At 39.9% G+C, this 27,760-nt stretch overlaps 1 protein-coding gene across 4 annotated transcripts in view; it reads left to right on the top strand.

Moving 5' to 3' along the window:
- The first annotated feature begins 2,447 nt into the window (after positions 1-2,447).
- Positions 2,448-27,760, top strand: part of LANCL1 (LanC like glutathione S-transferase 1) — a 50,532-nt gene continuing 25,219 nt past the window's right edge. The window contains exons 1-4 of one of the 4 annotated variants that reach the window (XM_069578239.1): positions 2,448-2,526; positions 2,837-2,933; positions 6,513-6,630; positions 24,650-24,857. In XM_069578239.1, the coding sequence (XP_069434340.1) occupies positions 2,853-2,933; positions 6,513-6,630; positions 24,650-24,857 (407 nt within the window). In that variant the 5' untranslated portion in view covers positions 2,448-2,526; positions 2,837-2,852. Of the gene's footprint in view, positions 2,751-2,836; positions 2,934-6,512; positions 6,631-24,649; positions 24,858-27,760 lie in introns of all 4 variants that reach the window. The other 3 variants (XM_069578240.1, XM_069578241.1, XM_069578242.1) reach the window with 3 other exon arrangements.

Raw genomic sequence — 27,760 nt, 5'->3', positions numbered from 1 at the left:
TGTGGTGTTGGAGAAGACTCTTGAGAGTCCCCTGGACTGCAAAGAGATCCAACCAGTCCATTCTAAAGGAGATCAGCCCTGGGTGTTCTTTGGAAGGAATGACGCTAAAGCTGAAACTCCAATACTTTGGCCAACTCATGCGAAGAGTTGACTCATTGGAAAAGACTCTGATGCTGGGAGGGATTGGGGGCAGGAGGAGAAGGAGACGACAGAGGATGAGATGGCTGGATGGCATCATCAACTTAACGGACATGAGTTTGAGTGGACTCCGGGAGTTGGTGATGGATACGGAGGCCTGGTGTGCTGCGATTCATGGGGTCGCAAAGAGTCGGACACGACTGAGTGACTGAACTGAACTGAACTGATACAAGTATCTAAAACAACCAAGTATACATAGAGCAACATGAATAGATATAAAACACAAGTAGTTATTTATAGCACTACCCCACTTATTAAAAATGCATAGCTACACAACCCATGACATATTCTCCAAATATTATCTAAAGTAAAAATAATGTTGTGATTGCCTCCTGAAGGAGAAAAATGAGTGAGAAAAGGGAATTAAGGGAAAAATTGAAATAGAATATCGTCTTTCATGGGTTTCAGTGGTTTACAACCAGAGTCAATTTTGTACTTCCCTTTCCCCAAGGATACTTGGCGTTTGGCAAAGTCTGAAAACATTGTTAGTTATCACCACTCGGTGACAAGGTACTACTGTCGTCTAATGGGCAGGGGACAGGGATGCTGCTAAATACACTACAGTGAACAGGATAGCTTCCGCGACAAAGAGTCATCCCTTCCAAAATGTCAATAACATGAGCATGAGGGCCCCTACACTGTCTCACCACATTATCTATTCCTTTCTTTGGTTGAGAGGCTGCCTTTCAAGCTGACTAAAATGTTTCTTTCTTCTTTCCCACCTTCCTCTTCTACTTTCTCTCCCTGCATCCTCCTTCCAGTCTTCTTTCATTTCTGCTCAAGCACAATCTACTGTTTTATGATGCCTTCCTTCTTCTCAGTAGCTAAGCTGTGTCTGACTCTTTCGCAGCCCCATGGACTGGGGCTCACGAGGCTCCTCTGTCCCTGGAATTTCCCAGGCAAGAATACTGGTGGATTGTCATTTCCTTCTCCAGGGGACTCTTCCTGACCCAGAGATAGATTCCTAGTCTCCTACATTGGCAAGTGGATTCTTTACCACTGAGCCACCTGGGAAGCCCAACTCCTCTAGTAGTCATGAGTATACATAAATATCACTCTGATTTTAATTGCTCAAAGACTATGAACAGGATAAACTGATAGTAGGCCTTAAATAATTAAAGAAAAACAATTGAAAATGGCTCTCACTCCATGTCTTTCCTCTTATGAGTTGCTCCTCCACACACCTACTATAATAAGAGTTCCAATTTAAGATTCACTGAGTGCTTCTACTAAAGTTTCATGAATTTGATGAAGGAGCTAGCAAGTGTCCTAGTAGCGCAGTGGTTCAAAAGAACAAAGGGAGCCAGAGCAAGGGCAGAAGGAGCCTTTGGGATGACAGCCACAGAGGAACAAGCTTAGGCCAACGTGGGGGTGAGCTGCGGATTGAGCTTCCACAAGAGGTTTGGGGCTAGGGACCTTCACTGAAACATGAGGAAGGAAAGAGAAGAGAAATGACTATTTTTGATCATTTAACTGAAATTCAAAATTCTCTGAGCAACAGAATGGGCCTAATGTGTACGAGGTGGGATTTAAATTTAAATGAAAGCAAAATTTTTCAAATACTAGAGACTGTTAAATATTGAAATTGTATGTTATGAATTGAATGTTACATCTTGATCTACTGGACATTGTTATCTTTTTATAGGGCTTGGGTATACAGTATTATGATCTAATTTAAACTAAAGGAGCAGATTAAAGTTCTTAAGAGCTGTGATTTGTGTTTTCATGTTATTTTCCTTGAAGTTTTAGCAGCTGCCATGTGACACCTTGCCATTGGCCACTCACATTGACTGAGTGCCTTTGAGGTTAAATTATCACAAATTATCTCCAAAGATCTTTGTCACCAAGAGTGATGATGGTGTTTTATTATATTTTTTGTTTGTTTAAGGAAAAAAAAAAAACGCTTGGCAAATCTCTGGGGAGACATAATCCTCCTCAATTTTATTCAGTCCTTCAGTCCTAGCAGTAGGACTATGAATGTGTTCAGAACTCAAAGTTTTCTTCTCCAAATTAAAAATTTTTTAAAAATCGAATTCTTGCGAATCATCTGGACTTGAATTAGTTTATTTGATTTTTTTTTTAATTTAAAGGAGAATAAAGGTAGGAAACATTGCCCACAGTTGCGCGTTACTCTAAAATATGTTCCCTCCCCAGCTCTCTGGGAATTCCATCACCTGTCCCACCCTTTAGAAACAACACTTCTGTCTCTTTAACAAACTGAAAATGAGAAGGGGGCGGGCCTCCGGGGTGGCGAAGGCTCTGATTGGTCCAGCTGGCAGGAAGTGGGCAGTGAAAGCGTCGCTTCAGTTTTTGTCCGGAGGCGGCGGGGTGAGTGGCCAGAGGCCGTACAGGGCTTTGGGATCTTGGACGGGCAGTTGCTTGAAATCGCAAGTGTGAACGTGGGGTGCAAAACGGACCCCCTTCGTCGCGGTGGGTTAGGAGCCCTGGCAGCCCTTTTGCGGAGGTGCCCCACCCTGACGGCTGGGCCGCGGGGGGCCAGGGGTCCACTCGAACCGCAAGGACTGCGCAGTGGCCGAGGGACTGGAAGAAAGGTGTTCCCCGGGCGCTGGCCTCCGCCTTCGCAACGCGGACTTGGCCCGTATCTCAACGTAGATTCTCTTTTTCCCCTGTTCTGCAGGCTCGTTTCTGGCATCATGGCGCAGAGGGCCTTCCCGAATCCTTATGCTGATTATAACAAATCCCTGGCCGAAGGCTACTTTGATTCTGCTGGGAGGGTGAGTTTGGGAAGTATCTGCCTCCATCCCTACCTCCAAACCCCAGTGTTTGGAAAGGAGTTCGATTTTGCCTGAAAGAAAGGGATGAACACCTCTTTTAAAAAAATAAATAATTTCAGTATAAACATATAAAATACTTTAAATATGTAAAGTACATATGCAAATAGTTTGAGCTCTAACATGTTGAACTTATGTAAGAAGTTGTTGATAATATTTGTAGTAGAAGTTGATCATTGAAATAACTTCAGTCATTGATATTTAAATTATAAAAATTGGCAGCTCTGCAATTTAGTGTGTAATCTTGCCTTTTTTTTAAAAAAAATCATTTTTGGTTTGTTTTTTAAGAGAGATGAGAAATCCTCCTGGCTTTTCACATGCGCAGTGTTAACTGTTTTATGATTGAACAGGAGTACCGGCAGGATGAGGAGGAGAGTAAACCAGAATGCAATGAAGACATCTTTAAATTGCAGCTGCTAAGAGAGGTTTGGGACATAGGCCTGAAATCTTTGTCCCATTTCCACTCAACCCCACAACTGGAAAATAAATAAATGAATGAATACATGAAAATGGTCAGTTAAACTGATGGGTACCTCACAAGTCACTGTGAGATTACAAAGAGAACCTGGGCTTGAGATTCCAGAGGCCTGTGTTTTCTCATGCCTGTGAACATAATTGTTAAGAGGGTATACACCTAGTTGAGAAGTGTTAAGTGAGAAGAGTGATCTCTTTAAATGTGCACACATTTTCAAATTTTACCAGCTAATTTCTTCTAGGCTCATCAGCCATATGAAAAGCATTTTGCTTGTGGTTGAAGGGCTTTAGAGATTCCATATCTGCCAGGTGAACTTTCAGTAATTCTGTTGATTCTTTCCTTAAAACACTTAGCACCGTAGTTTAACTTGAGTAGTGCAAGTAGGAGGAATGAGAGAGATGGCAGAGAGTTGTAAGACAGAAGGCTGCCTAAGTGTGTATGGAGCTGGAATCCATATGATTCTTTTAAGACCATAATTGAACTGCCGAAACAAAGCTTCTAATCATTACCTTGAAGCCAGATGGCTTCCTTTTGGCTTTTTGGACCTGTTCTGTCTAGCTCTGCAGATCTTGAAGCTGAAGCATTTGTCTTGTCTTGTCTTGTCTTTTTGGAGGAAGATCTGCAGCTTCATGTTTCTTGGCAAAGAGAACAGTTGAGTATAGATCCTAATGACAAAAGCCTTCAATGGAACGTAGCTCGCTGTTTAGGATGTCTACAAAGTAAATGCTAATTACAAATTTAAATCTGTATCTAAGGGAGAAAAATGATACTCATAAATTTGAACTCTGGCCCCAAAATAATAGTGTAATTTATTGCCTGACACATGGTTTTTGGACAGTCCTCCCACTTCTAGAATTGTTTAATGTTGAACACTAAGGAACAGACCCTAGAGATCTGTCCTCCTTAACTTGTTAATGCAAATAGTTCAATAAGAAACTGCTCTGTTTTCTGGCACCTATTGAAAAAGGGCTTTTAGAAACTTTTCATATTATTGCTAGGTTTGAATAATTTTTTGGTCTGCCACAAGCAATCAGTATTCTTAGGCAGGTCGCTTTTATTAAATGCAATTATGTGCCAAATAGAAGGTAATGTCCCTTCTTGAGGCTGAGGCATTCTCATTATTCTCAGTCTCTTACAGTAAGGTCAGGCAAGATGATAAATTATCCATGATCTACGAACAGAATATGACATGTTCTTATGTAGATGCACTCTTCTATCTAGTTAAGATTTATGGGCCTTTTATATTAATACTGAAGTATATTTTATCTTGCTAAATGTATTTTTAAGGCTTGTTGAAATCTTAACGTCTTGGCAGACATTGTTAAATGATGAGAGTGTGTCTGTCAAACAATGTGGTTTCTTCTTCAGAGTGTGAAATAGGGGATCATAGTGATGCTTTAGAATAAATAACCCAGATATGGTTGATCATCTGATTTGCCTTATCAGAGATACTCTTCAAAGTATCAGTCTTTTTAAAAATTTAATGTCTTTTATTACCACTAATAATTCTGATACTGCCTTTCCTACATTTTTCTTTCCTATATTTTTTTCCTACTGCCTTCCTACATTTTTTAAAAATGCCCTTTTTTAAAAAAAATGAGGCTATGATGCTTGCAGGTCATTGTTATATATGTTTTTACCGTCCTTATGTAATGAAATGTTTGTACTTTTGTAATGTTCCCCAACATTATTTCACTGTTTTACTGCTTTGTGAAATCCAAGTCTGAGAATCAGGGCAGATTACTAAAAATAGAGGTATATATTAAAGTTACCTTTTAAGACATTTCATAATTCAATGTATCCAGAACTTTCTAAATATTTTTCAGTTATTAGAACAATTAACATAACTTTTTGGTAAACCTTACCATTTGCCCTTCATCTATGGTCCTTTATATGGATATCACCAACCTCACAGCCCAGTCTTAGTTTGTTTTCAGTCTGTATCCAAAATATTTGTATAGATCATTGGATTGCTTAAAATAGTAAAAATGTCAGCATTTAAATCCCTGAATGCAAAGGGTATGAGACCCACAATCTCATTTGATCCTCAGTGTACCATTGACGTTGGTGAGTCAGGTGTTATTATCCTGACTTTACAAGGCAGCTGAAGCATAAAGAAGTTACAGGTTGAGCGTGGTCACTCAGCTAATAGCAGACAAGGATGTGGCCTGGCTCATTCATTGAGCGATATTTGTGAGGCCGGTAGCCTGCAAGGCACTGTCCTGGGCGTGGCTTTTTGTGTCTTGATCCAATGTTCTTTCCACTCTGCTGAATGCTCCTAATATCTATGAATTTATTTAGCTTTTCTTATGCTACTTCTACATTTTTTTAATGTTGATACATTTTTTTCTAAATGGATTTTTTAATAAATATTTATCATCATTTTTAAACAACAGAAAGTGAAAGTAAAGTCTCTCAGTCGTGTCCAACTCTTTGTGACCCCATGGACTGTAGCCTACCAGGCTCCTCCCTCCATGGGATTCTCCAGGCAAGAGTACTGGAGTGGGGTGCCGTTTTCCTTCTCCAGGGGATCTTCCCGACCCAAGGATCGAACCCGGGTCTCCCGCATTCCAGGCAGATGCTTTAAACAACAGAAACAATTAGTATTTCTTTAGGGAATTAACATTGCATCTGAATACTAAAAATCCAATTGCTTGAAAACAGCAAATATCTTCTGTTTTATGCTTAGTTTAATAAAATGGTTTTTATTATCAAAAGAAATATTGACTTAAATAATAGATGATTCCTAGTAAATGGAAATTACTGTGATCCTGTTTAACATTGGCAGTCTAATATTAAAATTTTTATGTAAAACATTTAAGTTATATCAAAAATATTTCCTCACTTGAGTAAGAAAATACAGTAGTACTTTTACGTTTTGTTAATTCATCCTTGTTGTTTAAGAATAAAATAATTGTCCTGTTCTCTCAGGCAAAAAACTGCAGCTTGAAAGGAAATGAAGTACCCTCCTATTTCTAACAGGCTATAGCCTAGGACACCAAGTGGCATATATTTTTTGATACTTGTTTTCCCTTTACTTTCTACAGCTGACTCCTGAGTTTTCACAACGCTTGAACAATAAGATTCGAGAGCTTCTTCAGCAAATGGAGAGAGGCCTGAAGTCAGCAGACCCTCGGGATAGCACTGTTTACACTGGCTGGGCAGGTATGAAGTGCTGACTGGGAGCTGGCACAAGCATAGGAGAGGCGAGCTGCCTGGCTGAATGGTGTACTCTTAAGTGCTTCTTGCATCTGCATAGAAGTAATTGCTTCTGGGTAGAATGCTGTGCTCTCAGCCTAACCTGGTATCTTCTGGATCTTTAACAGTGTCCAGAATTCAGAGCAGAGTAAGCATATTCCTAGAATTCATGCCTGACACAAATTTGGATGGCTTTCATACTTGGGTGAAAAGTTGATGTTCAGTGTTACATAGTTAATTCAGAAACGGAATTTCACTGAGAAGAGTTGGGAAGATTCCCAAAATGCAGTGCATGAAACAGGAGAATGTACCCATGGAAAATAACATGTCCAAAATTGTCTTTTTATTTTTATTTTTTTTAAGTTACCATGTAACAGGTGTCCATATAGGAACTCGGGATAGAGTATAGATTCCATGAACTAATCCTCCAGTATAGTCATTGCTCATTGATGTACATTCTCTGTGTTGCTGGTCATTGAGAGGCTGAGAAAGTTTGGGAGGAAACTGTACATAGATGTCAAAAAAGTGAGAAAGAGGGAAACCAAAGAAGGAAAGTTGAACTGCAGCTAGCTTACAAATGCAGAGAGCAGGAAGACAGCTTTCTAATCTTGAAGGAAACACAGCTTGGAGACTTAGTGTTTCCCAGTTATTCTGAAAAGCAGATAAGGAGGAATAGGTTTTTAGCTTAAGGAGTTTGGATTTTATTTTAAGGCAATGGGGCTTACCATAAAAATGCAGGTTCTTAGGCCTCACGGCAAGATTCTGCTTCAGTAGTCTTGAGCAGGACCCAGGAATCTGCAGTTTACAAGCCTCCATGGTCCTGAAGCAGATGGTGATGGTCTTTCTCAGAGCATACATTGAGAGCTTTTCTAGGAGAGGAATTTACTGTGAATAATAGCAGTCTCTTAGTAATCCTCTTTTATGGCAAGTGATTCTGTTCCTTCTCCTGAGTATGGGAAGGCGGAAAAAAAATCAATAAAATTTTAATCTCTCAGGGACATTTAAGGTCAGTAGTTTATAAAACAAAAGGAGTGGTCAAGATAGTGTTATTGTTCGTTGCTCAGTTGTGTCTGACTCTTTGAGACCCCACAGACTATAGCCTGCCAGGCTCCTCTGTCCTTGGGATTTTCTAGGCAAGAATACTGGAGGGATTGCCATTCCCTTCTCCAGAGGATCTTCCCAAACCAGAGGTCGAACCCGGTCTCCTGCATTGCAGGCAGATTCTTTACTATCTGAGCTACATGTGGACCCTCCCTTTTATAGTATAATGTTATCATATTTGTGGATTTAGAAACTTAACAGAAAAAATGTTAAGATGAGAATAAAATGAAAGTGTTTTGTTTCAAGAGAGACATTATAGCAACAGCTGTCATTTACTGAGTAGCTGTACTGTGTTCCAGGTGTGCAGTCATTGGTAAACGAATCTTACTGATTAGTATTACTCTTCTTTATTTAAAACTATGAGGATTTAAACAGAACAGGACAACTGAGACAGATGGCTGGATTTCATTGCATAACTGATTGTTAAAAGAATGACATAAATCTGTAACTCACCTCCTGCAGGTGAGCTTATATTATTATATATCATAAGGTACCTTGCTTTAGGAGGAAAAGAAGTGATTGATTTCAAGTTTGAATTCATCGTTTGACAACTTTTGGAAAATCTTCACTATTGGCAGAGCTGGTTGAGAATCAAAGTTAAAATTTCCTTGGAAATAGAAAAAAGAAAAAGTTACTCCAAAGTAGAATGCAAGTTTTTTTAAAATTTTTCTGGCAATATCGATTTTTTGGCATCATTTTCTTTGAATTGCCTGTGTCTTTCAACTCTTTTATCCTTCAGTATCTATGATATTCATTGCTGTCTCCTGAAAGCAGGGGCAAATTGGCATAGTAAGCAATTAAGGATTTCTTCAGTTGCTGGTTATTTTATGATATAGCATAAAGTTTTCTAGATAAATTTGATAATGGCTTTCAAGGCAAGGTTCCTAATGCCTCCTAATCAAGCACTGTTATAAAGCCGTTGTTTCCACATAGAACGGATTGTCTCCTCCAGTGTTTTCCTAAGTAAAATCTGGTCCCATCACTTCATGGGAAATAGATGGGGAAACAGTAGAAACAGTGTCAGACTTTATTTTTCTGGGCTCCAGAATCACTGCATGACTGCAGCCATGAAATTAAGCAGCCAGCTTACTCCTTGGAAGAAAAGTTATGACCAACCTAGATAGCATATTCAAAAGCAGAGACATTACTTTGCTGACTAAAGTCCATCTAGTCAAGGCTGTGGTTTTTCCTGTGGTCATGTATGGATGTGAGAGTTGGACTATGAAGAAGGCTGAGCGCCAAAGAATTGATGCTTTTGAACTGTGGTGTTGGAGAAGACTCTTGAGAATCCCTTGGACTGAAGGAGATCAACCCTGGGATTTCTTTGGAAGGAATGATGCTAAAGCTGAAACTCCAGTACTTTGGCCACCTCATGAGAAGAGTTGACTCATTGGAAAAAACTCTGATGCTGGGAGGGATTGGGGGCAGGAGGAGAAGGGGACGGCCGAGGATGAGATGGCTGGATGGCATCATGGACTCGATGGACGTGAGTCTGAGTGAACTCCGGGAGATGGTGATGGACAGGGAGGCCTGGCGTGCTGCGATTCATGGGGTCGCAAAGAGTCGGACACGACTGAGCAACTGAACTGAACTGAACTGATGCAAATGTTCCATCTGAACAGAAAATTTGTTGGGGAGAAACTAAAGCTGATTCAACCACAGAATATCATAATATCATATTATGTCTTATCAAGTATCATCTATTCATAACTGCAATTTTATTAGCAAAAATACATTCATGACCATCTTAACACAATAAAAACACTTTGTGTTCTGTCTCAAAGCAGTGTTTACATAATAATGAGTGGCTTTGTATGTTACTTTTGTGCCTCATTATCTTTCAAAAAGTAACTCTTTTGAGGAAAAGAGAATTATATATTTTTAACTTTGTTCACCAAATTTAGGGTCATATTTCTATTTATTTGCAAATATTATTATTTGCTCTTGTTATTAATTTTTCCAAAATAACATTCCTTTGGGAAACACTAGTTATAGAAATTTTTTAAAACTTTATTTCCTTCTTCAGCATTCACATCTATTAAATATTTATTATCATATACAGTGAAACTCTTTTAATATAATATGTAGTTTATTTGAGAAACTATGATTATACTATGATTGTTACAATTTGAACCTTACATTTCTATCTTAATTTGTTAAGCTTCATTCCCCAGTAGAAATACAGTCTGATTTCTGTGCTGATTTGGATAGGATTGTTTTTGGAATAGGATTGGGTTCAGTTTCATATACCCAAAATAATCAAAATTACAGTGGCTCAAACACGATAAAAATTTTTTTTTACTCTGATGTAAAAGAAGAGTCATTGCTTTGCTGACAAAGGTCTGTATAGTCAAAGCTATGGTTTTCCCAGTAGTCAAGTGTGGATGTGAGAGTTGCACTGTAAAGAAAGCTGAGTGCCAAAGAATTGATGCTTTTGAGCTGTGATGCTGGAGAAGACTCTTGAGAGTCCCTTAAACAGCAAGTAGATCAAACCAATCAATCCTAAAGGAAATCAACCCTGAATATTCACTGAAAGGACTGATGCTGAAGCTCCAATACTTTGGCCACCTAATACGAAGAGCCAACTCATTGGAAAAGACCCTGATTCTGGGAAAGATGGAGGGCAAGAGGAGAAGAGGGAAGCAAAGGTTGAGATGGTTAGATAGCATCACTGACTCAATGGACATGAGTTTGAGCAAACTCAGGAAGATAGTGAAGGACAGGGAAGCCTGGCATGCTGCAGTCTATGGGGTAGCAGAGTCAGACACAACTTAACTGAACAAAATAAAACAGATGTAAAAGAAAGCCAGAGGGAGGTGGTCCAGAGCTATGGTGATGGCCTCAGGATGTCAAAAGGAACCCAGGCTCATTTCTTTCTCCATCGTCCCTCAGCCAGTCCTTTGGCATGGCCCTTTTCTGGATTTCAGAGAGTCAGACATCACTTAGCGACTCAGCAGTAGCTACAACATCCCTCAGCACTAGCTTCTCTCCCTTGACCAAATAGCAACTGAATATCCAGCCATTATATCGGCTTTTCAAGGCTGCAGGGAGGAAAAAGGCAAAGAAAAAATGCATTTCTTTCCTTTAAAATAAGACTTCCAGGAAGTCCTTCTCAGCATTTCAATTCTACGTTCTTTGCATTGGGTAGAACATAGTCACATGGTCATACCCCTTAACAAGGAAGGATGGTGAATGTAGTCTAAACTGGGGTCTGTTACTGAAGGAAAGAGGAGCGTGGATTTAGGGTAAGACCTAGCAATCTCTGCAATAAGTTCTGTACAACATGAAAAAGAATCCTTTTGTTCCTATGTTTGCACAAGGCATGTAGACAGTAAGCCACAATATTTCTATCTGCAAAAGGCTCTCTAACCTGGCTCTCTAATTTGGGAGAATTTTTATAAGGATAAATTTATCATTAACATGAGTTTGAGTAAGCTCTGAGGGTTGGCAGTGGACAGGGAAGCCTGGCATGCTGCAGTCCATGGGGTCACAAAGAGTCTGACTCTTTCTCAGACTGAACTTCTGAACTGAACTGAACTGATAAATGTTTGAAATATGCTAAGCAATGTTTTGCCTACTCTATTTCTAGGGAGATTAATATTTGGATTTTGATTGAAAATTTCTTACTCACTTTTAAGTTTCTTAATTTCTATAAGTAATAGTCTTTTCATAAAGCCTGCCATAGGAAGTATTCTAGAAATGCCAAATCATAAGTCGTGTTTCTAGAGCCAAGCGTAACTTAAACTTAGAAATGGGGCTACAGCAGGTTATAAACACTGTGAAACATCAATGGTTTCTCAGCCTGAGTAGACAGCTCTCTGCCTCTCCTTTCCGCTTCCTCTCAAAGTCTCACTGGCTGTCACAGGGTTATAAAGTCCTTAATTTGTTTGTAACATTTATCAATCCACAGTACACCCTGTAGTCATGTATCTGTGTTTCTGACTCATGACTCCAAAGAAAACCACAGGGCTAGGCTGCCCAGCTTCATGATACTTCATTCAAGGTATGCCTAGATTTGTCTCAGTTGTTCAGCTTGATCTTGAAAGAGTTTCAGTGAAGAGAAAAAGCACCCATATGTTTTTAATGTTACATATGAACTTAAAACTGAAAAACAGGATTCACATCATTTTTTAATTTTCCAACAAAAATTGAGACTAATAGTGATAGGTTACTTTTCTGCTAGAGTACCTCTGTGTATTGTATGTGCTGTAGAAAACACGATACTGCTTTACTGGTAAGGGTGACATATACAAGTTTAAATTGACACTCAAAAGAAGCAGATCATTGCTTTAGAAAGTATTTAACATAGACTTTACAAACTATTTTACAACTAAAATTATCTTTCATTTTTAAATAAAAGCAGAGGATATAATATGGTGATGAGGGTGATTAACATGAAGTTTTAATAGGATTCAGATATCATCTCTGAATCCTTTATTTATACCTGTGGGTTGTCATAGTGCAGTTTTACAAGCTGTATTCTTTGGTGTTTATCTTTTTTAATATACCACAGAGAGGTAATATGCTTTGATCCTTACAAAAGAAAGAATAATTTTAAAATCCCATAACTATCTCTTATTGGCAAATGAAGCAATTTTTACCACAAATCCCTCTGGTCTCTTTTTTGCTTATTCAGGAATGAAGTGTTGTGAATAATCAGGTTTTTCAGTCAGTAATTGAGAGTTAACACATTATTACTATACATTAATGTTCAAAACACAATTCAATACTTTAATAATAAAATACATTGATTGAATGAATTTTGGCTCCTAAAGGAATGAGGATCATCAGTATGCAATTTCATGATTATCTGACTGTGGAAAGATAAGAGGAAAAATTAAAATTTGACTCTTGTTAATAAAATGCTAATAGGATTTACATTTGAATGACAGGAGCTAGTGTGTGTGTGTGCGTGTATGCCAGTCACTAATGTTATATGCCAGGCTCCACGCAAGTGCTTTGCATTAAATAACACATCTACATCTCAAAACAACTCCATGGCATGCATCCTATTCATACCCTGATTTTGAGGATGAGGAAACTGAATCAAAGCGAGGCTGAGTACCTTGTTCAAGGTTACACAGCTAGTTAGTGACAAAGTTAGAGCCCTGCTCTTTAGTCCCTGAGAATGTGTATGTGTGTGGCGTTGGGGGCGGGGGGGGGGGCTGGTTGAAGTTTCCTCTCCACTCCTACATTTGGGTTTGCTCCATACATTTGATAGGTAAAAAAGTGAAGAAGACCAACACATAAGCTATGAGATGAAGTAATGTGAACCATACCAACTTTTTAGAAATGGCTAATGACTAGTCAATTATAAGTGTTTTAGAAAAAATCAGAATAAGCCCTGCAAAAACATGACAAGAATTTGGAAAGATTGAGGGAATCATGGTTTGGTAGAAAGGCAAGAATAACTACTATTAAAATGTCTACAGGAAAATGTTATTTGAGACTGGACATGGAGTAAAATCCCTAGATTTTATGGGCATTTGCAGCTAGAAAAGTGTAATCTTCGGCTTTGTTCCTTAGAGCGTTCTTCCCCTTTCTAATCCTAAATTAATATATTCAGAGCATGGCTTCAGGATAGAAAATTAACTGGGCCAAAACAGAAGCTTTTCCTTATAATTGCTTGTGTTTGAAAAGGCTTGTTGAGGATCCTCTTGTGTAAAACATTACCCAGAGTCTGAAAGCAATCAGTAGCTCTTGCAACTGTTAAATAAGTGATGTTTGAAATGAACAGCCTCAGTTCTTTTCACTGAAATCCTCCTCTGTAAAATCGAATACACTGAAGTGTAGTGCATTATGATATTGATGTATGACATACACCAGCAGTAAGCATTGAGTTGTTCATTTTTAGCTTTATTCTTTTCCCAGTAGAGTTTCAAGAGTTCTTTGCTATACACTCCCAGCTTGGGAGGCAAGGGAAGCCATTTAGATCTTTAGGTGCCCCGTTAAGAACCTTTCAGTGTGCCCATGCACGCAGCAGACAGTGTAGAAAAATAGCAGGCATGGAAACCCCTTAAGATCAAATCTGAAGTCCAGCTATTAAATGATGGTAGGTGATGCCCCTGCCAGCGACTGAACCCATGCCCCCTGCAGTAGAATCATGGGATCCTAACCACTGGACTGCCAGGAAATTCCTATATTAGTAAATGTACTTAATCACAAATTGAGATTGTTTTCAAAGGTTATTTTTCAGAGATAACTCCAGATCAAAGACCCAGCAAGGGTTAACCTATTTCTGTTCAGTAGCTTGTTTTTTGAACTATCCTGAAGCACTAACAGAAGACAAGGTATCAATAACTTTTAAGTAAATTATGGTTAAATGAGGTAAGTTAAAATGCATCTAATAACTTGCTCGCATTTAAAAAATGAATAGGGACTTCCTTGACAGTGGGCTTCCCATGTGTCTCAGTGGTGAAGAATCTACCTGTAACTGCAGGAGATGCAGGAGACATGGGTTCAGTCCCTGGGTCAGGACGATCCCCTGGAGAGGGAAATGGCAACCCACTGCAGTATTCTTGCCTGGGAAACCCCATGGACAGGGGAACCTGGTGGGCTACAGTCCATAGGGTCCCAAAGAGTCATACAGGACTGAGCATGTACACACACAAGTGGTGTCCAGGGATCTGTGGGGACTCACCAGAGGACATGACTCTCCCTGCCATCTGGGTTCTGCTCCAAGTAGATTTGTTCTAGGAGGGAGAAGATTGTAAAGTGCTTTATAAAATGGAAAACATGAAGCTCTGGTGAGGTACTGTTATTATAAAGGATTAAGTGAGCAGATGAAGTTTTCTCATGTTAGAAATTAGCATTTAGTAGGAAAGATTGCTTCCTGTGCAGATAACAAAGTAAGAAAAGTAAACCCAAGGGATGGCTGATCTCAACTAGTGTCTTAAAGAGGGAATGAGGAAAAGTGCTAGCCCTCATTTAATTTCATTTTTTCCCACTCTTAACTGTGATAATTCCCAAGGGAAATAATGATCAACTCACACTCAAAAAACACACACAGGACTCTAGCAGCTTTAGTTCTAAAAGACATGACCCAATCTTCTATACCAACTCGCAAAGTTAATGAGGCTAAGATTGGCATATATTTCCTCTTTTCAAGTATTAGATAACATTTTAAATAAGAGGATGTGCAGCATAATCCCTAGAGTAATATTAACTCACGCTCTAAATGCAAGTTATTAAAGTGTTTCAAGATACTGTTCCTCTGATCTGCCAAATTTATAGCCTCTGAGCTACAGTTTTAGCATGTGGGTCTTAGTTTCTGCTGATGCCAGATATTTGAAAGAAATTACTCTGGCCAGGTGTCTTTTCTTTGCAATTTGATATTCTTCTAACTAGCTCTTCATCAGAGCCAGCATTTCAGTGTCTAATTTGAGCCTTGACCAAGTGTCCTTCACCATCAGGAGAGGCATCTGTGCCTCCCACCCAGCACTGTTAGGACAAATGGAAGGAATCAGTGGCGTGGATCTCCACTGGGTCTGTGAGGGCCCTTCACAGTGATCACTAGATAGATGAATGCACCATGAATGTTGCCTGCTTTCTTTTTGCCTACAGTTTATAAGGTGCTGATGTCATTGTGCCGTCAGCGATCTTATTAATAAATGGCTGACACACAGGCTTGAAACAGCTGTAGGGTTTAGATATCACCAGTGTGCTTGAGTGAAGCACAGAGTAGGATGTAAGTGTTTGTAGGTAGATCAGAAGAACTGACAGCAGGTAAAGAAAGAGACAGATATCTAAGCATTTGATTTTTATCCACAATACCAGGTGGCATGTCTTGTCAATTTCATTCCGTTAACTTTAGCGGCTAACACAATGCCAGGGTCATAGTTGGTGCTTAATAAATGTTTGTTGAATGAATGAATGGATGAGTGAAAGAGAAATAACCTGTCTTTTACTACTCTAGCTACCATCTGTGCAAACTAAAAACAATAACAAAACTAGGCAGAATGGGGAAAGAGTGAGAATCCGACTCATTTCATGTCTCAAGGATATAAAAGAGTTAATCACATCCCATTCCCTTCAACCTCTGATGCAATTGAGAAGTGAACTCAGCAATGAGACAGGGCTCATACATAATATTCACTTTATACTTGGCAGAGTTGGATAAAGAGCATATCGTTTAGACCTGGACATAAAGTGGGCTTCCTCCTTCTTGCCCCCAATTTAAACTTACCTGCTCTCATGTGCATACATGCTCAGTTGTGTCCAATTCTTTGCGACCCAATGGACTATAGCCCACCTAGCTCCTCTGACCAAGGGATTCTCCAGGCAAGAATACTGGAGTGTGTGCCATTTCCTGCTCCAGAGGATCTTCCTGACCCAGGGATCAAAACCCAAGTCACCTGCATCTCCTGCATTGTCATGTGGATTCTTTACCACCATGCCAGCTGAGAACTCCCTAGACTTAAAGAGCCTCTGGACAGCCAAAGAGTGGATAACAACATGAAAACAGGATTGAGGAGAAGAGAGACGTCCTGATGCAGGGAAGATTTTGCTAACCCTCCTCAGAGGAGCCAGTGAGAGAGGAGAGAGGCAGGAGATAGGAGGAGGAAGAAGAATATGGTTGCCTCTGTATTTTCTGTCCCTTTAGATCAGGCATCAGTGATGAGACAAAGCAACTCATTCAGCACTCAGAATCACAGACTAATGGGGTTTGGGCATTTATTGAGTAGTTACTGGGTGCTGGAGACTGTTGTACTGATCAGAATGATTTACAATAGCTATGGAGTAGCTGGGCTTCCCAGATGGTGCTAGTGTTAAAGAACCTGCCTGCCAATGCAGGAGATGTAAGAGACACAGGTTCAATCCCTGGGTCTGGAAGATCCCCTGGAGGAGGCATAGCAACCCACTCTAGTGTTCTTGCATGGAGAATCCCATGGACAGAGGAGCCTGGCAGGCTATAGTCCATGGGGTCACAAAGAGCTGGACACGACTGAAGCAACTTAGCACGTGCACGCACACGTATATGGAGTAGCTACTGTTATTTCCATTTAATATGTAAAAATGCTCAGGCACAGAGAGGTTTAGTAAGTGGGGTAAGATCACACAGCTAGGAAGTAGCATAGATAGGCTTCAATATCAAGCAGTGATTCATGAACCTGAATTAAGTTACTCTTAATAACTATTGTGTTAAAGGATTTATCACCTATTAAGGTAGTCTAAGGCCTACTGGGTGGCTCAAACGGTAAAGAATCTTCCTGCAATGTGGGAGACCTAAATTCTATCCCCGGATCAGGAAGACCCCCTGGAGAAGGGAATGGCAACCCACTCCAGTATTCTGCCTGGAGAATCCCATGGATAGAGGAGCCTAGTGGGCTACAGTGCATGGGGTCACTAAGAGTTGGACACAACTGAGCGACTAACATTTTCGCTTTTCATGGTAGTCTGAATAACAGAATAGGAGCACTTCCTAATTTGACAGTTAGGAAGCAGTACACTGCAGGGCACTGAGGGAAGGAAGGAGGAAAGTATAATATCCCCCTTTTTAAAAATTTTAATCCCTTTTCCTGTTTAGCTCTGGAAATAGATAATGGAGAAAAGAAGACACCTCTTCAGTGTGCTCATTTGCCTTTTTTTATTTGCAATTCCACCTCTTCATTTGGGTCAGTATTTTTAAATTAAGGATTTAAAGTCACAGCTAGTTTCCTCCTCAGGTTACCTGTGTTAAAAGTACTGGCGTATTTGGAAAGCCGGCACTACGCCCAGCTTTAACCTGAAGATAGACTGGATGTACTAGTCAGTGCAGTGTTCACATCCAGGCTTTGCGGAGAATAACTTCAGGGACTGGGAGCCCTGCACTAAAGACACTGTCATTTTGTTGAAGAAATGGAAACACACACGCTCAAAACACACGTAAGGTTAAGATAATTATTAAAAATAATGCATTAGAAAATACCAGCCTGCTTAGAAAGCAGGTGATCATACTATATGGGGTTATTTAGAGAAAACTTTCATTTCTCATATTTCCATTAATCTGAATGAAAAAAAAATTGATAAGCTTTAAAAATTTCAACTAGGGAACAGTTTGTTTGAAACTTAGGGTGAAGCAACCCATCCCCCCTCCTTTAGGAAGTTCTTGTCTCGGTATCACTCAAAACTACTAAGACCCATTCTTGGGCGTTCACTGAACATCTCCAGTGGTTGCAGCAGTATCCATAATCTGAACATGATTTTTCCCACCAGAGCATACATGAAGAAGAGTCTTCAAAAGTACCTAACCTATAAGGAAATAACCTGCAGAACTGAAGTACCATGGCAGAGGTTTTTATATCAGTGTGGGCTGGTTGTAAAATAAATGAATAATGTTAAGGAATAATCTCAAATGCATAATTACAGAGAAGTGCTTTGAGAGCTTCATACATCTGTGGAGATTTTTATCATCTCCATAGCCATTTGAGATGCATCAAGGTCTTGATTGGTCAAGATGAATACGACTAATGATCCCTCAGAAATTCAAAGGCTTCCTATTAATTACCTCTCAACAGCTGGCTATATTTATAGTACTGCTGGGGATAAGTAGCTGAGTAAGGAAATTGCAGATTTAGAAGTGTCCCTAAACAATTCACCCTCCCTTGCCAGAGTTGTAGCTACGGAAGGAAACAGAATAAAAAAAAAACTGGTGCAGAGCATCTATACTGAAAGCCAGGATGGATTCCTTTACAGCAAAGCTTCATTTGTTTTTTGTCTTTCAAGTAAATTAGTTTTCAACAGTTTAAAGCCAAGAGATTCCTGGGATGATCTGTGAGCAGTGCCAGACATCCTGAACTTTTTATATAAACAAGGACATCTGTCCCTAATGCAGTAATGTCGTTGAACCTTTCTGCAGTGATGAATCTGTTTCTTTGCTGTCCATTCAGCAGCCACTAGCCATATGTTAATTACACTAGCCATATGTTAATTACATTTCCAAGTGTTGGAAATGTGGCCAGTGTGACTGGGAAACTGAATTTTAAATTTGTTCATTTTAACTAACTGAGGTTTCTGTAGATACTTATAGTTGCAGTCTGTCATAGTGAACACTGTAGTTTTGAGCCACCAGACAGATTCCACAAGTTATTAGATCAAAGTATAGATATCTGGGTTTCTACTGGCCTCTGAGATCACAGGAGATACGTAGGTTCTTTTTTTCTATTTTCTGGAGGACATTTACAAATGTCGTCCAACCTCTCTTCCCTAAACTCAGACCCATGCATCCTGCTGCCTACTTGATATCTCCACTGAGATGTCTAATGAACATCTCAGAACTGACCTGTCCAAGATTTGGCTTCCTCTTTCTGCCACTTCCCCACCAGGCCCTGTGTCAGACACTTCTAGTGCTCATTCATATCTGGGTGTCCCTCTCCTTCTTGGTTTCCAGGAGGGTTAGACTGCTCAGCTTCTTTCTAGTTAGGTGAGACCACCTCTTCTGGTCCAGGGGCTGCACGTGGAAGCAGCGTGCAATTGCTGGCATGATGTCCTGCAGTACCCTTCATGTTATGTATGTCCCTAGTGAAGTCCAGTATGTTCAGTCCCATCTTGCAGAACCTAGACTAACACGTATAGCTAAATATATCTTTGAAAAATACTGTTTTTAAATACTCCTTCTTCACATAAATTGGCAATAAATTAGAATTAAGTCTATATTTCTGTGTCTAGTTTTTAACAATTTGAACCCCCAAGGAGTCCAGTCTTACTAGCCAAGTCATCCCCTAGTCCTCTGGTCCACGTGGATTTGCTTAGATGATTCCACGTGCTGGGAGCACTCTCTGCATTTGCTCTGTGTCAGGCTTACCACAAATGAAGCCTCCCTTTCAGTCCACACTCTGCCCATACCTACTTCCTGATGATAATTTTTTATCTCTGGGGTAGAAGAGGGTTCTGTGTCCACCTCTCTATTCCTTCTCCATCAAGTCAGCGTCCGAGGCTATGAATAACTACAGAATTAACGTGATTTCTGAAACAATTACTGACTTACCATGCTTGATTCTAAAGGACACTTTATTGATTCATTTTTACTGATATTACTTAAATGTGTCTGATTTTACTTGTAAACTAGAGATGGCAGCCCAATAACAACTTTCCCGTACCCTTTGGGAAATGAAGACACCATCCAGAGTAGGAATGGTCTCTTGTTCCTGAAGAAAAGTACTCATTGCTTAACAGAATTAGAATATTATCCCCAATACTTCTTATAAAGTCACCTTTAATGACTTGAAGATTAATGGGAAAATAATGGATTAGATTTTGCTTTACTAATAATCTCGGTGTATAGTTTCATGTGGATTATTTTCTCTTTTAAAATAGGTCAGTATGTTTCCTAACCAGATAGTCAAAGTAAGACCAAAAAGCATTAGCTTTCATAGTTTAGTGGCAGTGGTTATCATGGAGTGGACCAACTAAAATAATAGAAGAATATTTTAACTTAAAGTTTATATCAATGAAAACTTCATCCAGATTCATAAAAGGTAGGGCAGTCTTTCCTTTTTCTTAAAAACGTAATTCTAAAGTCTAAAACAATCTGGAGCGTATTTTTACAATTAACTGCAAGCAAATTTTAAATCTCATTTTGGTCTTTTCGGGTCTAGAATTTTCTTCTAGAAAATTCTACCTTTTCGTGAAAGGGTAGAAAAAGGAAGGAAATCTTGATTATTCTACCATTTGCTTACCAAACAGTAGAGAAGGACATTTTATCTGCTGCTCAAATTTGAACCCAAGGATATTCTTGATTATGTAACATATTCTGTGATTGATGAAAACATTAAAAAGTTTAAACTCCATATATCATCCTGCATTGAACCTCATGACCAGTTCTGATGGGTGTTATCCTAGAAACCACTAAAAAAACATTTCTTCTCATTAAATGTCCGTTAGGAATTGGAATCATATTTGGGGGTGAGTTTATGAAAGGATACATCTGTAGTCTTCCCTCTTAAGTGGCCCTCCTCTCGAGGCGTTTGCCATCTCTGAGGATGGCACCATCGCCCATCCAGCCATTGAAGTTAGGGAGTCATCTTGATCTTTCCCTCTCAGTCATTCCCCAGCAGGTGCTGTTGACTTGTACCTTCCAGACAGGTATCTTTCCAGGTCAGTCTCACTTCATCTCTACTACAGCTACTCTGCCTCTCGTTTGTACTCCTCACCGATCCTAACTGCTCCTTCTGCATCCACTGTTCCATATATTCTTTTCCAAATCTTACAGTGCAATTGCAGTGAAATTTTTTTTTATAAAATATTTTTTAATTTATTTATTTTTAACTGAAGGATAATTGCTTAATAGTATTACATTGGTTTCTACCAAACATCAACATGCATCAGCCATAGGTTTACCCATGTCCTTCCCACTTGAACATCGTTCCCACCTCCCTCTGCAGCGAAATATTAAAAACACAAATTTAGTTGGGCTCCTAAATAGTGCTTTTCAAATAAAACCGCAAATCCTTAACTGGTTTACAAGACCCTATGTGGTCTACCTTCTGCCTACCTCCTGAGCTTTGAAGAGAGCCGTGTTCTTTAGGATTAGGCTTGCTTGCATAACGGGAACACACCTAAAATAACAGTGGCTTTAACACAACAGAATTTCTGTCTTGTGTAGGATAGTCATGGTGTGGCACCTTCACAGTCCTCTGGGTTCTAAACTTCTTTGATCTTGATATGTTACCATCCTCATCACAGAACTACCACTTCATGGTCTAAAATGGTTGCTTAGGTACACCATCACCTCTACATTCCAACCAGGAAAAAAGAAACAGCAGGTCTGCTCCCTTCAAGAACATTTTCTGAAGTTACCCCTGTTATTTCCACTCTGTCTCATTGGTCAGAACTTACCCATGCACACGTTCTTACCCATACTATTCTGGGTAACCGTGTGCCTAGCTAAAATCCAAGGCATTATTGTTTACAGAAAAGGGAGATAAATTTCGGGGTTCCATTTAGCTGTCTCTGTTGCAAGAGTTAAATCCTTATTTTCTGCAGTGAAAGGTGAATCAAGTATTTGATGAAGAAAAATCAAGAGAAAGCACATAGCATATTATTGGAAATACGGAGGCAGATACTACAGGAAATAACTAAAATTATTGAAAGTGGTTGCTTCTGGGAGGCAGGAATAGAAGTAGGCCAAGAGACTGCCAATGTATATTAAGCGTTGCAGTACTGTTTGACTTTTTCCATGAAGAACACGTTTATTTTGATTTAAGAATTCCATTTGAAAGGAGAGTTTAAAAGCCTGCAGTGAGGCCAGGGTTGTGAGGAAATATAAGGACTCAATGAGTTTACCCTGAGAGCGTTGAGGTTGTATCTTTTATTTCCCACCTTGCCATATCAGTCAGCGTTCAGTTTTATGCAAAGATGATGTTGTATACATGACTACTGTCAAAGGTTAGACGATCATAAGAATCAAGTTCAAGATGTTTGGTCACAGACAATTCCCTCATTTTTTCTATTATTAGGCTCCCTGGGGTATAAAATATTGATGAGACATTGAATATCTTTGACTCAATGCATCTTGCCTTATTTTCCTGACCTAGACGGATTTATGCTTCCCTGGTAACTCAGATGGTAAAGAATCTGCCTGTAATGTAGGAGATCTCGTTCGATCCCTGGGTCAGGGATGATCCCCTGAAGAAGGAAATAGCAGCCCACTCCAGTATTCTTTTCCTGGAGAATTCCCATGGACAGAGGAGCCTGGTGAGCTACAGTCCATGGTGACACGACTGATGACTACCACACACACACAGACTGATTTATAATAAGCTTGCCCAGGTAGATTTTTCTAATTGGCAGTAGCACTCCTTACTCGAAACCCTTTTGACCTTGAGTGTCTCATAGCAGGGAAGAAGGTAGGTGGTGTAAACTACAAACCTAACAGAAGATAGCTTAATCAAAATATATGGACACAGAGGCCCAGAATGAAAACACAGGAATAGAACCTGAAGCTGTGGAAAGCTAATTTTCTGCTGATCAAAAAGAAATTTTAAAAAATTTCCATCTAAGTGAAGTATCATGAGACTTGTAAATGATTACATTTTTTCACGAGAAATGCATCAGACTTTAAAATTGCACACACCTTTAATGAGTTTTGTTTGTTAAATGTTCAGTCCAAAAGGAATTGTTGATAATGAAAGACAAAGGTCTAAAAAGGAAAACAATCATTGGGCTTGTATTTAATCACTTTTCATTTTCTCGGATCTCAGTCATGTCATTATCTGGCTTTGGTGCCTGCATAACTTAATTAGGGGAGTTCAGGCAGTGATGGGAATAGGAGGGCAAAATCAAAGAGTAACAGTTTAAACAGATTGTGCAGATGCCTGATATGGATGGAGATGAAGCCTATTAAGAACCTAATTCTAGAAGAAGCTCTTGACGTTGATCATTTGTGAAAAGGAGAATTTTTTTTTCTAACCCATATGCATGGTTTTGTACACTTATGTCTACAAACCTTAAGTATTGGTACGTCTGATCAGCAGCTTGTGGAATTACTAACACCAGGCCACTTTGAAAGAGCAGACAAGGTTATTAACTTTGGCAGGAAATGAAAATTTGGCCTTAATATACATGCGAAATTGAATTGTCTGTAGCACAAAGCTTTGGAGGTTACCCATGCAAAATGAGAAAACTATCTAAATTTAAAATTATCCTCAGTACAGTGAAAAGTAATTTTGCAAACTGCATTTTTACAGCCCCAAAATCCATGAAGAGATTGGCTCTATTAATTTAGATTTAAACAGAGGCCCTGTATCATCTAAAAATGGCAAATGAGATGGAAAATGTACTTTAAGGGAAGAAATGAGTTTCTGGAAATGCTGCAGGCAGGCAGGCTCTCTACCCCACCTCTCTGAGTCTGCCCTGAGACCAGTCGGCTTCCGAGAAAATGCTCTATCTACTGTGACAGGCGTTTGGAATGAGGACATGCACATAAGGCCTCAGTTACATATAGCAGCCTTCAAGAGCAGGATAAGAAGCAAATCAAAGCCCAAAGCAAAAGTTATTGGCAGCTTTTCTAGTATAGTTACTAAAGTGGCTTGGTCTTAAACAGGGTTAAAAAAAATTTGAGAAACTGAATTTATTTTCTTAGATCTCAGAAAACTTAATAGTTTTCATATAATCCCTGCCTGGAATGGTACTGGGATGGAGGATTTGGTTATTACTCTACCTACCTTCTCATGCAAAAAATGATCTTGTATACAAAGAAAAATTTAGTTTTTCATTCCCCAGTCTTTGAATTTTTTCAGCTCATAAGAACAAACATTTCTTGTTTATTATTAAGGAAATTATTATTTGTAAAATAGATAGGTGATGACTGATTATACCAAAAATTGGTGGTGACTCAGTGTTAAAGAATCCACTTGCCAAAGCAGGAGACACAAGTTTCAACCCTGATCCGGGAAGATCCCACATGCCATGGGGCAACTAAGCCCAGGTGCCGCAGCTGCTGAAACTCAAGCGCCCTGAAGTCCATGCTCCACAGCACAAGACGCCACCACCATGAGAAGCCGGTGCACTGCAGCTAGAGAGCAGCCCCCCGCTCGCCGCAGCTGGAGAAAGCCCCATGCGGCAGTGAATAAATAAATAAAACAGGGGGACTCTCAAAAGAAAAAACGAACACAGTAGCTGGAGTGTAACAAGGGTTCATAGTAAACTTGGGCTGAGAGTTCTTAGAGTTCCTATTTTAATTTTGAATTGATGAGGAAACTGAGAAAACGTGAGTATTTTCCTACTGCTGTTAGAGCTGCTTGGTAATAAAGCTGAGTCTAGAACTAAGGCCATCTGAATTTCCAGATAATTTATATACTTGCTGTTAGCTTATCAAAAATCAACACTGCTGAGTAGACGATACCCCAGAATAATATGGTCAGCTGCTCTTTCCTTATCTGTACATGATCTTCTTTTTGCTTTTCAGGTATTGCTGTGCTTTACTTACACCTCTATGATGTGTTCGGGGACCCCACCTACCTACAGATGGCACATGGCTACGTAAAGCAAAGCCTGAACTCCTTGAGCAAGCATTCCATCACCTTCCTCTGCGGGGACGGGGGACCACTGGCAGTGGCTGCTGTGGTGCATCACAAAATGCACAATGAGAAGCAGGCGGAAGAGTGCATCACCCGGTAATCATGTTTCTGAGAATTACTGTCTAGACATTTTGCCGTAACTCTGTGTGTGTTAGCAGAAGAACGTTTTATTGAATTTACTTTTCTCTCAGCAGTAAATCTTACTGCTGTCATTTGATCAATTCGCACATTATTCCCGAGTTGCAGGTAAGAAACAGCCATTGTAATCCTTATTCATTGCAAGATGTAATGACACTGACATGTTCGAGATCAAACGTCTGTTCCTTACCATAAATGAGATCAAAGGCCTAGTCCTGTGATTGCTAGTCCAGGGTGCTGTCCAGGATCAGGAACTGGAAGAAACGTGGTGCGTGTGCTCTAGTGGGCTGGGAGAGGCCTCCCAAGGGATCACAGAGCCTAAATGGCTCTTCTTTCAGAAATAATGACTTGCAAATCCAGTTTCATTTTAGTATAAATCAGGGCAGCCCTGAGAAGCTTGTGAATCATGAAGAATTATGAAACTTTTATACCAACAAATTACAGTTTTTGCTTTAGCAAAGTTTATTGAACACTTTCAGAATTCTACTAAGAAATCTGTCTGCCATGCAACTCCGCATGCTGTACTGTTAAAGTGAAAGTCGCTCAGTCATGTCTGACTCTTTGAGACCCCATGGACTTATAGTCCATAGAAGTCTCCAGGCCAGAATACTAGCGTGGGTAGCCTTTCCCTTCTGCAGGAGATCTTTCCAACCCAGGGATCGAACCCAGGTCTCCCGCATTGCAGGCAGATTCTTTACCAGCTGAGCCACCAGGGAAGCCCAAGAATACTGGCGTGGGTAGCCTATCCCTTCTCCAGGAGTCTTCCCAACTCAGGAATTGAACTAGGGTCTCCTGCATTGCAGGCAGATTCTTTACCAGCTGAGCTACCTGGGAAGCCCAAGGCTCCCCCCTAAATATTCTAACACACAGTTCAGTTCAGTTCAGTTCAGTCGCTCAGTCGTGTCCAACTCTTTGCGACCCCATGAATTGCAGCATGCCAGGCCTCCCTGTCCATCAACAACTCCCAGAGTTCACTCAGACTCACGTCCATCAAGTCAGTGATGCCATCCAGCCATCTCATCCTCTGTCGTCCCCTTCTCCTACTGCCCCCTATCCATCCCAGCATCAGAGTCTTTTCCAATGAGTCAACTCTTCACATGAGGTGGCCAAAGTATTGGAGTTTCAGCTTCAGCATCATTCCTTCCAAAGAAATCCCAGGGCTGATCTCCTTTAGAATGGACTGGTTGGATCTCCTTCCAGTCCAAGAGACTCTCAAGAGTCTTCTCCAACACCACAGTTCAAAAGCATCAATTCTTCGGCGCTCTGCTTTCTTCACAGCCCAACTTTCACATCCATACGTGACCACAGGAAAAACCATAGCCTTGACTAGATGGACCTTTGTTGGCAAAGTAATGTCTCTGCTTTTGAATATGCTATCTAGGTTGGTCATAACTTTTCTTCCAAGGAGCAAGCGTCTTTTAATTTCATGGCTGCGATCACCATCTGCAGTGATTTTGGAGCCCCCCAAAATAAAGTCTGACACTGTTTCCACTGTTTCCCCATCTATTTTCCATGAAGTGATGGGACCGGATGCCATGATCTTTGTTTTCTGAATGTTGAGCTTTAAGCCAACTTTTTCTCTCTCCACTTTCACTTTCATCAAGAGGTTTTTTAGTTCCTCTTCACTTCCTGCCATAAGGGTGGTGTCATCTGCGTATCTGAGGTTATTGATATTTCTCCCGGCAATCTTAATTCCAGCTTGTGCTTCTTCTAGCCCAGCGTTTCTCATGATGTACTCTGCATAGAAGTTAAATAAGCAGGGTGACAGTATACAGCCTTGACGTACTCCTTTTCCTATTTGGAACCAGTCTGTTGTTCCATGTCCATTTCTAACTGTTGCTTCCTGACCTGCATATATGTTTCTCAAGAGGCAGGTCAAGTGGTCTGGTATTCCCATTTCTTTCAGAATTTTCCACAGTTTATTGTGAAAAATAACACACAGAGAGTTGCAATTCCAGCAAAGGTTTTTGTTCTGTTTTGTTTTGTTGTTTCACAGACCTGACTTTTCAGAGCAGTTTTCAGTTCACAGCAAAACTGAGAGGAAGGTATAGAAACTTCCCGTACATCCTCTGCTCTGTACATGCATAGCACCACCGCACCCCCCACCATTATCAACATCCTCCACAGAGCACACTAGCTACAGCTGATGAACCTGTGTTGACACATCATACACCCGAAGTCTGTAGTTTACTCTTGGCTTTGTACATTTTATGGGATTGGATAAGTGTATAATGACATGTATACATCATTACAGTATCATACAGAGTAGTTTCACTGCCCTTCAGATCCTCTGTGCTGTGCTTATTAATCTCTCCTCCCTTCTTCCTGTTGTTCTTTTTACCATCTCCATTGTTTTGCATTTTCCAGAATGTCATAGAGTTGGAATCGTATAGTATATAGCGTTTTCAAATTGGCTCCTTTCATTAATAATATGCATTTAGAGTTCTCCATGTCTGTGCATGGCTTGATAGCTCTTATTTGTAGCACTGAGTAATATTCCATTGTCTAAAGGTACCATAGTTTATGTATTCATTCACCTATTGAAGAACACTTTGGTTTCTTTCAAGTTTTACCAACTATAAACAAAGCTGTGAAAAACATCCATATTCAGGTTTTTGTGTGGACATATGTTTCCAGCTCTTTGCGTAAAATACCGAGGATCATAATTGCTGCATTGTATGATAAGACTATGTTTCATTTTGGAAAAAACTTAAACTGTCTTCCAGAGTGGCTGTACCATTTTGCATTCCCACTATCTTTGTCAGCATTCGGTGTTGTCAGTGTTCCAGATTTTGGCCATTTTAATAGATGTGTATTGGTATCTCACTGTCTTAATTTGTATTTCTATGATGACATATGTT

Source organism: Ovis canadensis, chromosome 2 (assembly GCF_042477335.2).
Source record: "Ovis canadensis isolate MfBH-ARS-UI-01 breed Bighorn chromosome 2, ARS-UI_OviCan_v2, whole genome shotgun sequence".
Classification (NCBI taxonomy): domain Eukaryota; kingdom Metazoa; phylum Chordata; class Mammalia; order Artiodactyla; family Bovidae; genus Ovis; species Ovis canadensis.
The sequence above is the reverse complement of the archived record's forward strand: the minus strand, read 5'-3'. Positions and strand labels throughout refer to the sequence as shown.